Below are 14,377 nucleotides of genomic sequence, written 5' to 3' on the forward strand. Positions count from 1 at the left end.
ATGAATTAAAGATTTCAACCAAGATGCCAAAGAAATGGCAGAAGCTTTCTGGCCTTTTCTAGAACCGGAAAAGATAACAAATAGACTAGAAGTCTTTCGGAAAGATTTAGTAGCTTCAACATAATATTTCAAAGCTCTAACAACATCCAAAGAATGCAACGATTTCTCCTTAGAATTCTTAGGATTAGGACATAATGAAGGAACCACAATTTCTCTACTAATGTTGTTGGAATTCACAACCTTAGGTAAAAATTGAAAAGAAGTTTGCAACACCGCCTTATCCTGATGAAAAATCAGAAAAGGAGACTCACAAGAAAGAGCAGATAATTCAGAGACTCTTCTGGCAGAAGAGATCGCCAAAAGGAACAAAACTTTCCAAGAAAGTAATTTAATGTCCAATGAATGCATGGGTTCAAAAGGAGGAGCTTGAAGAGCCCCCAGAACCAAATTCAAACTCCAAGGAGGAGAAATTGACTTAATAACAGGTTTTATACGAACCAAAGCTTGTACAAAACAATGAATATCAGGAAGACTAGCAATCTTTCTGTGAAAAGGAACAGAAAGAGCAGAGATTTGTCCTTTCAAGGAACTTGCGGACAAACCCTTATCTAAACCATCCTGAAGAAACTGTAAAATTCTCGGTATTCTAAAAGAATGCCAAGAAAAATGATGAGAAAGACACCAAGAAATATAAGTCTTCCAGACTCTATAATATATCTCTCTAGATACAGATTTACGAGCCTGTAACATAGTATTAATTACAGAGTCAGAGAAACCTCTTTGACCAAGAATCAAGCGTTCAATCTCCATACCTTTTAAATTTAAGGATTTGAGATCCTGATGGAAAAAAGGACCTTGTGACAGAAGGTCTGGTCTTAACGGAAGAGTCCACGGTTGGCAAGAGGCCATCCGGACAAGATCCGCATACCAAAACCTGTGAGGCCATGCCGGGGCTACCAGCAGAACAAACGAGCATTCCTTCAGAATCTTGGAGATTACCCTTGGAAGAAGAACTAGAGGCGGAAAGATATAGGCAGGATGATACTTCCAAGGAAGTGATAATGCATCCACTGCCTCCGCCTGAGGATCCCGGGATCTGGACAGATACCTGGGAAGTTTCTTGTTTAGATGAGACGCCATCAGATCTATTTCTGGAAGTTCCCACATTTGAACAATCTGAAGAAATACCTCTGGGTGAAGAGACCATTTGCCCGGATGCAACGTTTGGCGACTGAGATAATCCGCTTCCCAATTGTCTATACCTGGGATATGAACCGCAGAGATTAGACAGGAGCTGGATTCCGCCCAAACCAGAATTCGAGACACTTCTTTCATAGCCATAGGACTGTGAGTCCCTCCTTGATGATTGATGTATGCCACAGTTGTGACATTGTCTGTCTGAAAACAAATGAACGATTCTCTCTTCAGAAGAGGCCAAGACTGAAGAGCTCTGAAAATTGCACGGAGTTCCAAAATATTGATCGGTAATCTCACCTCCTGAGATTCCCAAACTCCTTGTGCCGTCAGAGATCCCCATACAGCTCCCCAACCTGTAAGACTTGCATCTGTTGAAATTACAGTCCAGGTCGGAAGAACAAAAGAAGCCCCCTGAATTAAACGATGGTGATCTGTCCACCACGTCAGAGAGTGTCGTACAATCGGTTTTAAAGATATTAATTGAGATATCTTTGTGTAATCCCTGCACCATTGATTCAGCATACAGAGCTGAAGAGGTCGCATGTGAAAACGAGCAAAGGGGATCGCGTCCGATGCAGCAGTCATAAGACCTAGAATTTCCATGCATAAGGCTACCGAAGGGAATGATTGTGACTGAAGGTTTCGACAAGCTGAAATCAATTTTAGACGTCTCTTGTCTGTCAAAGACAGAGTCATGGACACTGAATCTATCTGGAAACCCAGAAAGGTTACCTTTGTCTGAGGAATCAATGAACTTTTTAGTGAATTGATCCTCCAACCATGATCTTGAAGAAACAACACAAGTCGATTCGTATGAGATTCTGCAAAATGTAAAGACTGAGCAAGTACCAAGATATCGTCCAAATAAGGAAATACCACAATACCCTGTTCTCTGATTACAGACAGAAGGGCACCGAGAACCTTTGTAAAAATTCTTGGAGCTGTAGCTAGGCCAAACGGCAGAGCCACAAACTGGTAATGCTTGTCCAGGAAAGAGAATCTCAGGAACTGATAGTGATTTGGATGAATCGGAATATGCAGATATGCATCCTGTAAATCTATTGTGGACATATAATGCCCTTGCTGAACAAAAGGCAAGATAGTCCTTACAGTTACCATTTTGAATGTTGGTATCCTTACATAACGATTCAATATTTTTAGATCCAGAACTGGTCTGAAGGAGTTCTCCTTCTTTGGTACAATGAAGAGATTCGAATAAAACCCCAGCCCCTGTTCCAGAACTGGAACTGGCATAATTACTCCAGCCAACTCTAGATCTGAAACACATTTCAGAAATGCTTGAGCTTTCACTGGATTTACTGGGACACGGGAAAGAAAAAATCTCTTTGCAGGAGGTCTTATCTTGAAACCAATTCTGTACCCTTCTGAAACAATGTTCTGAATCCAAAGATTGTGAACAGAATTGATCCAAATTTCTTTGAAAAAACGTAACCTGCCCCCTACCAGCTGAGCTGGAATGAGGGCCGCACCTTCATGTGGACTTAGAAGCTGGCTTTGCTTTTCTAGAAGGCTTGGATTTATTCCAGACTGGAGATGGTTTCCAAACTGAAACTGCTCCTGAGGAAGAAGGATCAGGCTTTTGTTCTTTGTTGAAACGAAAGGAACGAAAACAATTATTAGCCCTGTTTTTACCCTTAGATTTTTTATCCTGTGGTAAAAAAGTTCCTTTCCCACCAGTAACAGTTGAGATAATAGAATCCAACTGAGAACCAAATAATTTGTTACCCTGGAAAGAAAGGGAAAGTAGAGTTGATTTAGAAGACATATCAGCATTCCAAGTTTTAAGCCATAAAGCTCTTCTAGCTAAAATAGCTAGAGACATAAACCTGACATCAACTCTGATAATATCAAAAATGGCATCACAGATAAAATTATTAGCATGTTGAAGAAGAAGAATAATATTATGAGAATCATGATCTGTTACTTGTTGCGCTAAAGTTTCCAACCAAAAAGTTGAAGCTGCAGCAACATCAGCCAATGATATAGCAGGTCTAAGAAGATTACCTGAACACAGATAAGCTTTTCTTAGAAAGGATTCAATTTTCCTATCTAAAGGATCCTTAAACGAAGTACCATCTGCCGTAGGAATAGTAGTACGTTTAGCAAGGGTAGAAATAGCCCCATCAACTTTAGGAATTTTGTCCCAAAATTCTAATCTGTCAGATGGCACAGGATATAATTGCTTAAAACGTTTAGAAGGAGTAAATGAATTACCCAAATTATTCCACTCTCTGGAAATTACTTCAGAAATAGCACCAGGAACAGGAAAAACTTCTGGAATAACCACAGGAGATTTAAAGACCTTATCTAAACGTTTAGATTTAGTATCAAGAGGACCAGAATCCTCAATTTCTAAAGCAATTAGTACTTCTTTAAGTAAAGAACGAATAAATTCCATTTTAAATAAATATGAAGATTTATCAGCATCAACCTCTGAGACAGAGTCCTCTGAACCACAAGAGTCATTAGAATCAGAATGATGATGTTCATTTAAAAATTCATCTGTATAAAGAGAAGTTTTAAAAAAAAATTTATGTTTACTAGAAGGAGGAATAACAGACATAGCCTTCTTGATGGATTCAGAAACAAAATCTCTTATGTTATCAGGAACACTCTGAATATTAGATGTTGATGGAACAGCAACAGGTAATGTAGCATTACTAAAGGAAATATTATCTGCATTAACAAGTTTGTCATGACAATTAATACAAACAACAGCTGGAGGAACAGCTACCAAAAGTTTACAGCAGATACACTTAGCTTTGGTAGTTCCAGCACCGGACAGCGATTTTCCTGAAGTATCTTCTGACTCAGATGCAACGTGAGACATCTTGCAGTATGTAAGAGAAAAAACAACATATAAAGCAAAATTGAACAAATTCCTTAAATGACAGTTTCAGGAATGGGAAAAAATGCCAAGTAACAAGCTTCTAGCAACCAGAAGCAATGAAAAAAGAGACTTAAATAATGTGGAGACAAAAGCGACGCCCAAATTTTTCTAGCGCCAAATAAGACGCCCACATTATTTGGCGCCTAAATGCTTTTGGCGCCAAAAATGACGCCACATCCGGACGCCGACATTTTTTGCGCAAAAGAACGTCAAAAAAATGACGCAACTTCCGGCGACACGTATGACGCCGGAAACAGAATGATTTTTTGCGCCAAAAAAGTCCGCGCCAAGAATGACGCAATAAAATGAAGCATTTTCAGCCCCCGCGAGCCTAACAGCCCACAGGAAAAAAGTCAAAATTTTTTAAGGTAAGAAAAAATGATAGATTTAAATGCATTATCCCAAATATGAAACTGACTGTCTGAAAATAAGGAAAGTTGAACATCCTGAGTCAAGGCAAATAAATGTTTGAATACATATATTTAGAACTTTATAAAAAAGTGCCCAACCATAGCTTAGAGTGTCACAGAAAATAAGACTTACTTACCCCAGGACACTCATCTACAAGTAGTAGAAAGCCAAACCAGTACTGAAACGAGAATCAGCAGAGGTAATGGTATATATATAAGAGTATATCGTCGATCTGAAAAGGGAGGTAAGAGATGAATCTCTACGACCGAGAACCTATGAAATAGACCCCATAGAAGGAGATCATTGCATTCAAATAGGCAATACTCTCCTCACATCCCTCTGACATTCACTGCACGCTGAGAGGAAAACCGGGCTCCAACCTGCTGCGGAGCGCATATCAACGTAGAATCTAGCACAAACTTACTTCACCACCTCCATAGGAGGCAAAGTTTGTAAAACTGATTTGTGGGTGTGGTGAGGGGTGTATTTATAGGCATTTTAAGGTTTGGGAAACTTTGCCCCTCCTGGTAGGAATGTATATCCCATACGTCACTAGCTCATGGACTCTTGCTAATTACATGAAAGAAATGCATGTCTGTCAAAAGAACTGAAATAAGGGGGCACTTTGCAGAGGCATAGATACAAAGTAATCACAGAGGTGAAAAGTATATTATTATAACTGTGTTGGTTATACAAAATTGGGGAATGGGTAATAGAGGGATTATGTACCGTTTTAAACAACAATAATTCTGGTGTTTACTGTCCCTTTAAGACAGCCTCTTGATCACATGCTTTTTATTTGCTTTTCACAACAGGGGACTGCTAGTTCATGTGGGCCATATAGATAACACTGTGATCACGCCCATGGCACTGCACTAATTGTCTAAAATGCAAGTCAATAGATAATAACTAAAAAGTCATGTGATTAGGGGGCTGTCAGAAGATGCTTAGATACAAGTTAATCACAGAGGTAAAAAGTATATTAATATAAATGTATTGGTTATGCAAAACTGGGGAATGGGTAATAAAGGGATTATCTATCTTTTAAAACAATAACACTTCTGGTGTAGACTGTACCTTTAACAGTGATATGGCATAGGAAAAGGTGTGTGACTGGAGTGTGTCTGTGTATATGTGTATGAGTGCGTATGTGTGTAGATTGATAGATATATGTAGGTATTTGTATGCATGTATGTGCACACATACATACAAACATACACATACTATTGCTTAGTGCACTTGGGCTTAGCCTATCTTTGGGTTAGCACTTTAGTAAAAGCAAGAACAAAGTTTTGTAGACCGCCACCATGAAAGTCTATGAAGTGAGGGATTTAGCGTGGCCTCGCTATCAGACCTTCAGATGATAGTGCAACTGAGACTTTGAGGCCCATTTATCAAGCTCCGAATAGAGCTTGAGGGCCCGTGTTTCTCGCCAGAAACAGCAGTTATGAAGCAGCGGTCTAAAGACCGCTCCATAACCCTGTCTGCCTGCTCTGATGAGGCGGACAGAGATCGCCACAATTCAACCCGATCGAGTACAATCGGGTTGATTGACACCTCCCTGCTGGCGGCCGATTGGCCGTGAGTCTGCAGGGGGTGGCGTTGCACCAGCAGCTCACAAGAGCTGCTGGTGCAATGCTGAATACGGAGAGTGTATTGCTCTCCGCATTCAGCAATGTCTGTCGGACCTGATCCGCACGGTCGGATCAGGTCCGACAGACATTTGATAAATAGGCCTCTTTCGCTTGAGTGCTACATTTTTACTTTCAGCTTGCGCTATTGATTTAACTTTAGTGTTGTTAGTGCTCAACAGCGCTAATATTTTTGCGCTCCTCTTGTGATCTTGGCCTAATTAGGCTAGTATTTTTCCTCTGACTGGAATGTTATTGGTTTTTTATTTATTTTAACCTTCCTTTCTTCTATTGCTCAACTAGTCAAGCATAGCCTGTGTCATTGTGTACTAAAATGTGCGCTTGTTGTCCTGATTTGTTAATATCACCGGGCTTTAGACCTGTTGTTTGTCTATAAATTATAATACGTATGTGTAATGATTGTACTTGGCATTGTTTTGTTTCTATCCATCACTAAAATACGTTTTTTAACCAACAGATTATAACGTTGCCTGAAGAACCAAGCTCATCAGAAGAAGGAGTATGTATTATTTGTTTCTTTGTTTGCCTATTAAATAATATGCAATATTTCATATAAAAAAACATTAAATGGACATTGTCATGCACACATTAAATGCTCTAATTACTTAACACATGTAACTTTTATATTTCCAACCTAAAATCATTACTTAAACACATAGATAAAAAGAGGCAGAAGCATTGTACCTCGAGAGCAGAATATGGTCGGTGAACCAAACACAAGTGGCAGTCACATGTTGCTGTCAATCACCAACCTTGTTATGCTAGGGAGGTGCAATCATGGCGGTTCCCAAGTGGGTCTTTACCTATATTTAAACTTTTTGGGGGCTTAACACATAGGCCTAGATTACAAGTGGAGCGCAAAATTGCACTTTCGCAAGCATGATGTTTGCGATCGACTCAGCAATACCAGCGCATGCAAATGTGCGCCGCTGGTATTACAAGTTACGCGTAATGCGAACACGACCTCGTGTTTGCTTTGCCTGGAGGCCATAGGCTCCAATGGTTCTCATGCTGTGAGACACCACAAAGCACCTTGCGTAGCACAGGGGGTAAATCGTGCAGCCTTGGGCAGCAAATAAAAAATATATGTTTACGAATATGTATGTATATACACATATTAGCACACACACACACACACACACACATATATATATATATATATATATATATATATATATATATATATATATATATATATATATATATATATATATATATATATAAAATGTGTATATAAGCATATATATTTACAGTTAAAACACAGTCCCCCTGTGACATCCCCTCACTTTAACCCATTATAACTTCTTCATGCAGTTTTTTTATTAAAATAATAAAATATGCCAATAGTTTTTATTTTAAGAAAGGTAGTGTCCACTTTATTTGGGGGCAATGGGGCATATTTTTTTAATTAAATAAGAAAAAAAGTGTCAGAACAAAAGCTAGAATAACTTCCATGCCTATTTATAACTTCAGTGGTTATTTGCACTTAGCACAAAGTGCTCCCGCTAGCCCCTTTATGGGTTCACGTGAAAATAAAGCGCTTCACTGGTAATCTAGGCCAAATTTATCTAGGGTTAATAATGTGCATTATGCTTCAACTAATCAGAACCTGTAATTTATGCATTTGAATGTCCCTTTAATATTTCACGTAGACATGTACCTGAGAAAGCACTGAATAATCATTATTACTATTATTATAATACTATAAAAACAATTGTTTCCCATATGAAACCCCCCCAGATCTTTTCACTAAAAGCCATCTGCAATTCAACTAAGTTATTCTGTGCAAAAAAAAAAAAAAGTTTCTTTCTTAGAACTATTATAACATTTTCAGATGGTTTGTACAATATTAAAAAAAAGCTTTCCAATTTCCTTCTGTTATTAAAATTTACTTTGTCCTTTTGGTATCCTTTCTTGAAAGGCAGGTATGAAGGCTCAGGAGCTTGCACGTGTGTGAAGCACTTAATGGCAGCAGTTTTGCATATCTAGACTTTAGCAAAGCATTTGACACCGTCCCACACAGCAAACTTATTCACAAAATGTATTGCTTTGGAGTAGATGCTAAGATTGTTAAAGGGCATGATACCCTAATGTTGAAACACTTGAAAGTGATGCAGCATAGCTGTAAAAAGCTGACTAGAAAATATCACCTTAACATCTCTATGTAAAAAAGAAAGATATTTTACCTCAAAAATTCCTCAGTAACCACATCCCATTGTAAAGGACTTCTAAGCAGCAAATCTGTATGTCTGTCCCGGGACAGCTAAGGGAGTGAGCTTTCGTGCACACTCATCTTATTTCCCTATTCAGTTTAAGGAAGTTTACTATTAAATCTCATGAGAGTTAAGTAAAATTTCATGAGATCACAGTAAAAGAGTTCATGACTTCAGCACTGTTGATGCTGATTGGCTGCTGTTCATTTCTTCATTTATTTATTTTTTACCTGCCGCTGGGCAGAAGCTGAGTATAACTTTTTACACAGAACTTACTCTGCTGAGCTGAGGAGATTGTGAGGAAAAATATCTTCTTTTTTTACATAGAGATGCTCAGGTGATATTTTTCTGTCAGCTATTTACAGTTAAACTGCATCAGTTTCAAGTGATTTAGCATATGCGTATTATGTCCCTTTACGTGGATATAATGCTGGCTTAAAGATAGACGACAGAGGGTTTCAATTAATGGAGTACATTCAAATGAGGCGTCAGTTACTAGTGGTGTCCCCAAGGGTCAGTTCTTAGGCCTGTTTTGTTTAATATGTTCATAAGTAATATTGGATGTGGGCTTAAGGGGAATGTTTGCTTGTTTGCTGATGGTACAAAAATTTGTAACACGGTAGATGTTCCAGGAGGAGTTGATCAAATGAACTGTGATATTAAAAAACTAGAGGACTGGTCAAATAAATGGGATCTGAAATGTAATATTTCTAAGAGCAAAATTATGCATATAGGATCCAAAAACCCAAAGGCCAATTATAGACTCAATGGTACATTACGGACTGTAACTAAAGAAGAAAGGGACTTGGGAATTATTATTTCAGATGATTTAAAATTTGGTACACAATGCCGCAGTGCAGCCAGCAAGGCCAGTCAAATGCTTGGTTGCATTGGAAGAGGTTTTAGTAGCAGAAATAGCAAGGTTCTTATGCCACTTTACAGATCATTAGTTAGACCAAATATGGAATACTGTGTACAGTTCTGGAGACCATATCTTCAGAAAGATATAAATAAACATGAAGCTGTCCAAAAGAGGGCTACTAAAATGGTACATGGTCTAAAATATAAAACGTACAAAGAAAGACTCTATGATCTAAATATGTATAGTTTAGAGGATAGAAGGGAAAGAGGTGACATGATAGAAACCTTCAAATATATGAAGGGACTTAATAAAATAGAAGCTGAAAGCATTTTTCACAAAAAATAAATGCCAAAACAAGGGGTCACAATCTAAAGTTAGAGGGTAGTAGATTCAGGAGAAATTTGAGGAAGCATTTTTTTATAGAAAGGGTGGTGGATTCATGGAATAAACTTCCATTTGAGGTGGTAAACACAAAGACTGTAAAGGAATTAAAAATGCCTGGGACATGCATAAGGCTATCCTAAGGAAAAAGTAACATGTAATATGGGTAGACTTGATGGGCCTTTTTGGTTCTTATCTACCGTCAAATTCTATATTTATATGTTTCTAACAATCTCCTTTAGTGCTGGAGGGAGGCGTGGGTGGAAAGGAGGGAGGCGGGTGGGCAGCACAGACATGTAGAGGGGGATGGATAGGGAGGGAATGGAAGGGGCCCTACACTGCAGAAAATAGTTTAAAAAGGGGGAGGGAAGAAATGCTACACTACAAAACAAATTGGGAAATGGGGGTGGGGGGGGGGCACCCTACATTGGGGATCACAGGGGGCTTCTAAACTACAGAAAAAAGAAATACATTTATAAGTACCTAAGATGGTGGTGAGGAGTGTGGGCAGGAGGCGGGGGGAAGAGCTGTTTGAGAGGGATCAAGGAGGTGGGAGGGTAATCCTTACTCTATAATATTATAACCCTTGCAAGCTTATTAATTAACCCCTTCACTACCAGGAGGCTCAGAAGTATGGTGCGCATCTGCAATTATCGGCCTTCTAATTACCAAAAAAGCAATTGCAAGCCTTGTAATTCCTGTATTTCTGAACAAAGGGGACCCCAGAGAAGCTTTTACAACTATTTGTGTTATAACTGCACAAGCTGTATGTAAATAATTTTGGTGAGAAACACAAAGTTTGTGAAAAAGTTAACAATATTTTTTAATATGATTGCATTTAGCGGCAAAACAGTGGCATGAAATATACCAAAATGAGCCTAGCTCAATACCTTGGGTTGTCTACTAAAAAAAATAATTAGTTTTGGTAGGTAAATAATAAAACATTGCTCTATTTCTGTTCAAATCGAGCGATAGCAAAAATGCTAAAAAGTTTTTCTCTGAAATTCCTAGTAGCGAAGGGGTTCATTTTCTTTTCAATAAACCCTCGTATAAGTTGTTTTTTTTTAACAGGAATCGCCTATCCCCACAGAGTGCTCCACATCTTTGCAGTTAACGTTTTCCTGTCCTCTATAGATCAAATGTTTATATTAATGGATTACTAACTTTATATTTCATTTTCTTACTAAATACGTTTTGATTATTTATTGGAAAATATATATAAATACATTTTTGTTCAGAGTGGAGAAACATCCACTGTGACCTCTAATTTGAAATGGATAAACATCCTTATTATATATTGTTCCTTTTTAATTCCAGCTCTCCACTTTGGAGACCATAATTTAGCACATATTTCCATTGCTATTTCTGTTTCTGTGCTAATTGTATTCCTCCTAAAGCCAAATGAAGATATTGTCTCCATTTACTGGCATCTCCCTCATTAAATATTATCATCATGGACACCATTAAATGTTTTGTGTATCTGCTTTTGCCTAATGGGAATATCCTGCAATAAGATAATTTCCTCAATCAAATTCTTTATTAGATGAGTCAGATTGCATTGCTGGGATAAAATACCAGCCTTAATGTAGCTTTAAGTATTTTTTATAATACCCAGACAATGTGTGGATACTCACTTAAAATTTATTTTTTAATGGCTTTAATATATATATATGTATATATATATATATATATATATATATATATATATATATATATATACACACATACTTACATACATACATATTGCATATGAACATTAAAATGAAATGTTAAAGGGACATTTAACACTTTGAGATGGTAATATAAAATGATAAATTGTATAAATAAAATAAACTTTATTTTATAAAATGATGGTCCACAGACTTCCAAAACATATGGGATACATTTCCTGCCACTAGAAGGAGGCCAGTAACCCATATTATAGCTTAAAATCCCTCCCATCTGAGGGGGGCGGAGCAAGCCTTGAAACCGAGCGGTCACACATTACCTCAGCTCTATAAAATATGCATGATAATTCATGAAATCTGCCGCTCGGTTGTACTCCTATTGCTTCTAACTTGAGGCTAAACTCGAATAGATTCATCTGAGCCAGCCGGATTCCTAAAAGATAATCAAGAAGCTGACTTTTGCCCTATTTGATCAGAAAGCTTATTACGGAAGCCATTGAGGAACGGCCATTTTCCTAGCCGCGTGGCGCACTTCCAATCTCCAACGTTTGAGTCCTTGCTTATTCCACCTACCTGGTCTGCTGCTTGAGGTCAGGGAGCTTATCTTTATATAACTACGGGATCATTCACTATAAATATCTATACCTGTCGCCATGGAAGCAGCCTGTCATACCGTGGAGACACTGCTGCAGGACTTTGTGAAAGAGTGCTCTACTCTAGTGGCGAATTACTTTTGTCCCCGGCTTTTTCCCAACGGGGACCAAGTGAACCTTACAACAGAGTCTGTTGATGATGTTGACGATCGAGAGGCAAAACGTCAGTGGAGATCTCAGGCATCTAACTCTCTACCTTTTGGCACGCTGTCTGATATGGAGCAAGGGGCTGAGGTGATGGGCCAACAAATGGGGACTGAGGAGTATCTATATGATAAGATGAAGGACCGGATGGAAGTACAGGACGAGCCATGGGAGGATTCAACTTACCGACACAGCAAGACCAGGTCGGCTTTGATGATACACATACTAGATGCAGCAGTTGATAAGGACATAGTGACTCCCCTTAATGTAAGATTCAACCCTGTGTCTGTGATTGCTAAACGGGATATGTACTGTGGCCGCAGCCTAGGGGACAAGTTGTATCTCCTGTTCAACCCGGCAAAAACTCTATTTGGGGGAAAGTGCCCTATTAATATCGCCCGGTCTATAGTCACACAGTTGGATTAGGGTGAGCTTCCCGGACAGAGACAGCTGCAGTCACAAATTGAACAAGATGCCGTTGAACTGACTCCTGTTGGTTAGCAATGTTTCTAAAATACTATTGGCACCATGTTTTTTTACGGCTTACCGATAACAAGTTAATTAGTTCTATTTGTGTTTTCTCACCATTTTTATTAGGTATAATAATGTTCTAGGGCTGTTGTACCTTTGTTGATTTAGTTTAATTACTAGAGGTTGCATGAGATCATTGCAGGTTCTACACCCATTATATGTCCTAGAGGTACTCATTATACTTTTCTCTTGCTCTCTCACAATGATATAGTACGGCTCTATACAGTATATACATATACTCCAAAAACGAAGCCATATAGGTTTTACAGTTTCATTCCATATTACTTGTAGATTATAGTCCTTTTGGACTGTTCATTGGCTACTCCTATTTCTCTGCACATTCCATGATATTGGTTAGTCTATGTAAACTAAATTTCATTACAATAACCTTGAGCGCATGTTTATGAACTTTAACATTTGTGAAAATTTGAGGTATGTAAACGGATCTCTATGGGAACAGATGTATATAGAACGTTTTTATACATGTTTTTGTTTTGTTTATTTCTACAAATTGCTTGCTGCAGGTACTAGACAGTACGGTGACATATGACTATAACAATAATTTATGGAGGCCTCCTAATTGAAACCCACGAGTACAATGAAATACCAGATAATAGAGATATTGTAATAAGAGTTCCAACAACTAAGGAACTGGTACTGGAACATTAACTCCATAGCTGCAGGGCATAGGGCCCATGCCCATGTGGCAGATTCATAATCTAATTAACACCCAGGTTTTCATAAGTTAGGTTTGCAGACCACTCATATAGGTTGAAAGGTAGCTACATTTGGATGTCTTATACAAGACATGTCTAGTTTTGGGTTACTATATATCTCTTGTTGTAATTTTTCACTCTAGAACTACTATATATATGGTTTAAATCTAGAGATATCCGGGCAGATTTGGGTGTTTTCTCCACATATTCATTAGGGACAAGTTCATATCCTCTCCTTGTCCCATACATGTCTACTCGTGAGAGTTGGGTGAGAATAAAGGCTTTTCCAGCTACTTGCTTATGGATTTAAATATGGCAGCTCAAACCAAGGAGTTCTTTGGAATTATCATTCACAAAAAAGACAGAAGAGATACTTCACAGCAGCTGAATGATGCAGGGACATAGGAATTACCCTGTTATGTGCACGTGTATTTCCCTTTGGGACTTCAGCCATAACTATCCTCAGGCTTCACAGGGACTCTTCCTTAGCGCTTCCCCTGAGGGACACAGGTATTTATTACTGCACTCTTCTGTAGTACTCGATGCCTGCACTGGATGGGCTCTCTACTGGATACTGCTGCAGTTGCATTGACTTACCTGGTAAGCAAGTGGAGGGGTGCTGCGTAAGGTAACACAGCACACACACAGCCCAGAGCTATTTGTAGGTACTCTTACAAGTACAGCATAGCCAGAGGACTTAGTTTGCTCTCCTCATGACACAATTTTTTTCTTTTTGTTTTTCAAGTTTCTACCTACCATATTCTTATCAGGGACATAGCCAGGTAATTACTGTTGGGAATATCACTCCTCGCCAACAGGAGGAGGCAAAGAGCACCACAGCAAAGCTGTTAAGTATCACTTCCCTTCCCACAACCCCCAATCATTCGACCGAAGGAAATGGAGAGAAAGGAAATAACACAAGGTGCAGAGGTGCCTGAGGTTTATATAAAAAAAACTGTCTGAAAACAGGGAGGGCCGTGGACTCACCGTGTCAAGAAAGAAATACGTTTATCAGGTAAGCATACATTTTGTTTTCTTT

The 14,377-nt window shown here is 38.6% G+C and overlaps 1 protein-coding gene across 1 annotated transcript in view; it reads left to right on the forward strand.

Annotated features, from left to right (window-relative positions):
* The window catches only part of UBXN8 (UBX domain protein 8), a 278,561-nt gene that overhangs the window by 188,713 nt on the left and 75,471 nt on the right, over nt 1-14,377 (forward strand). The window contains exon 6 of the mRNA XM_053703222.1: nt 6,629-6,670. Coding sequence (XP_053559197.1) covers nt 6,629-6,670 — 42 coding nt within the window. The remainder of the gene's footprint in view (nt 1-6,628; nt 6,671-14,377) is intronic.

Source organism: Bombina bombina, chromosome 2 (assembly GCF_027579735.1).
Source record: "Bombina bombina isolate aBomBom1 chromosome 2, aBomBom1.pri, whole genome shotgun sequence".
Taxonomy (NCBI): Eukaryota; Metazoa; Chordata; class Amphibia; order Anura; family Bombinatoridae; genus Bombina; species Bombina bombina.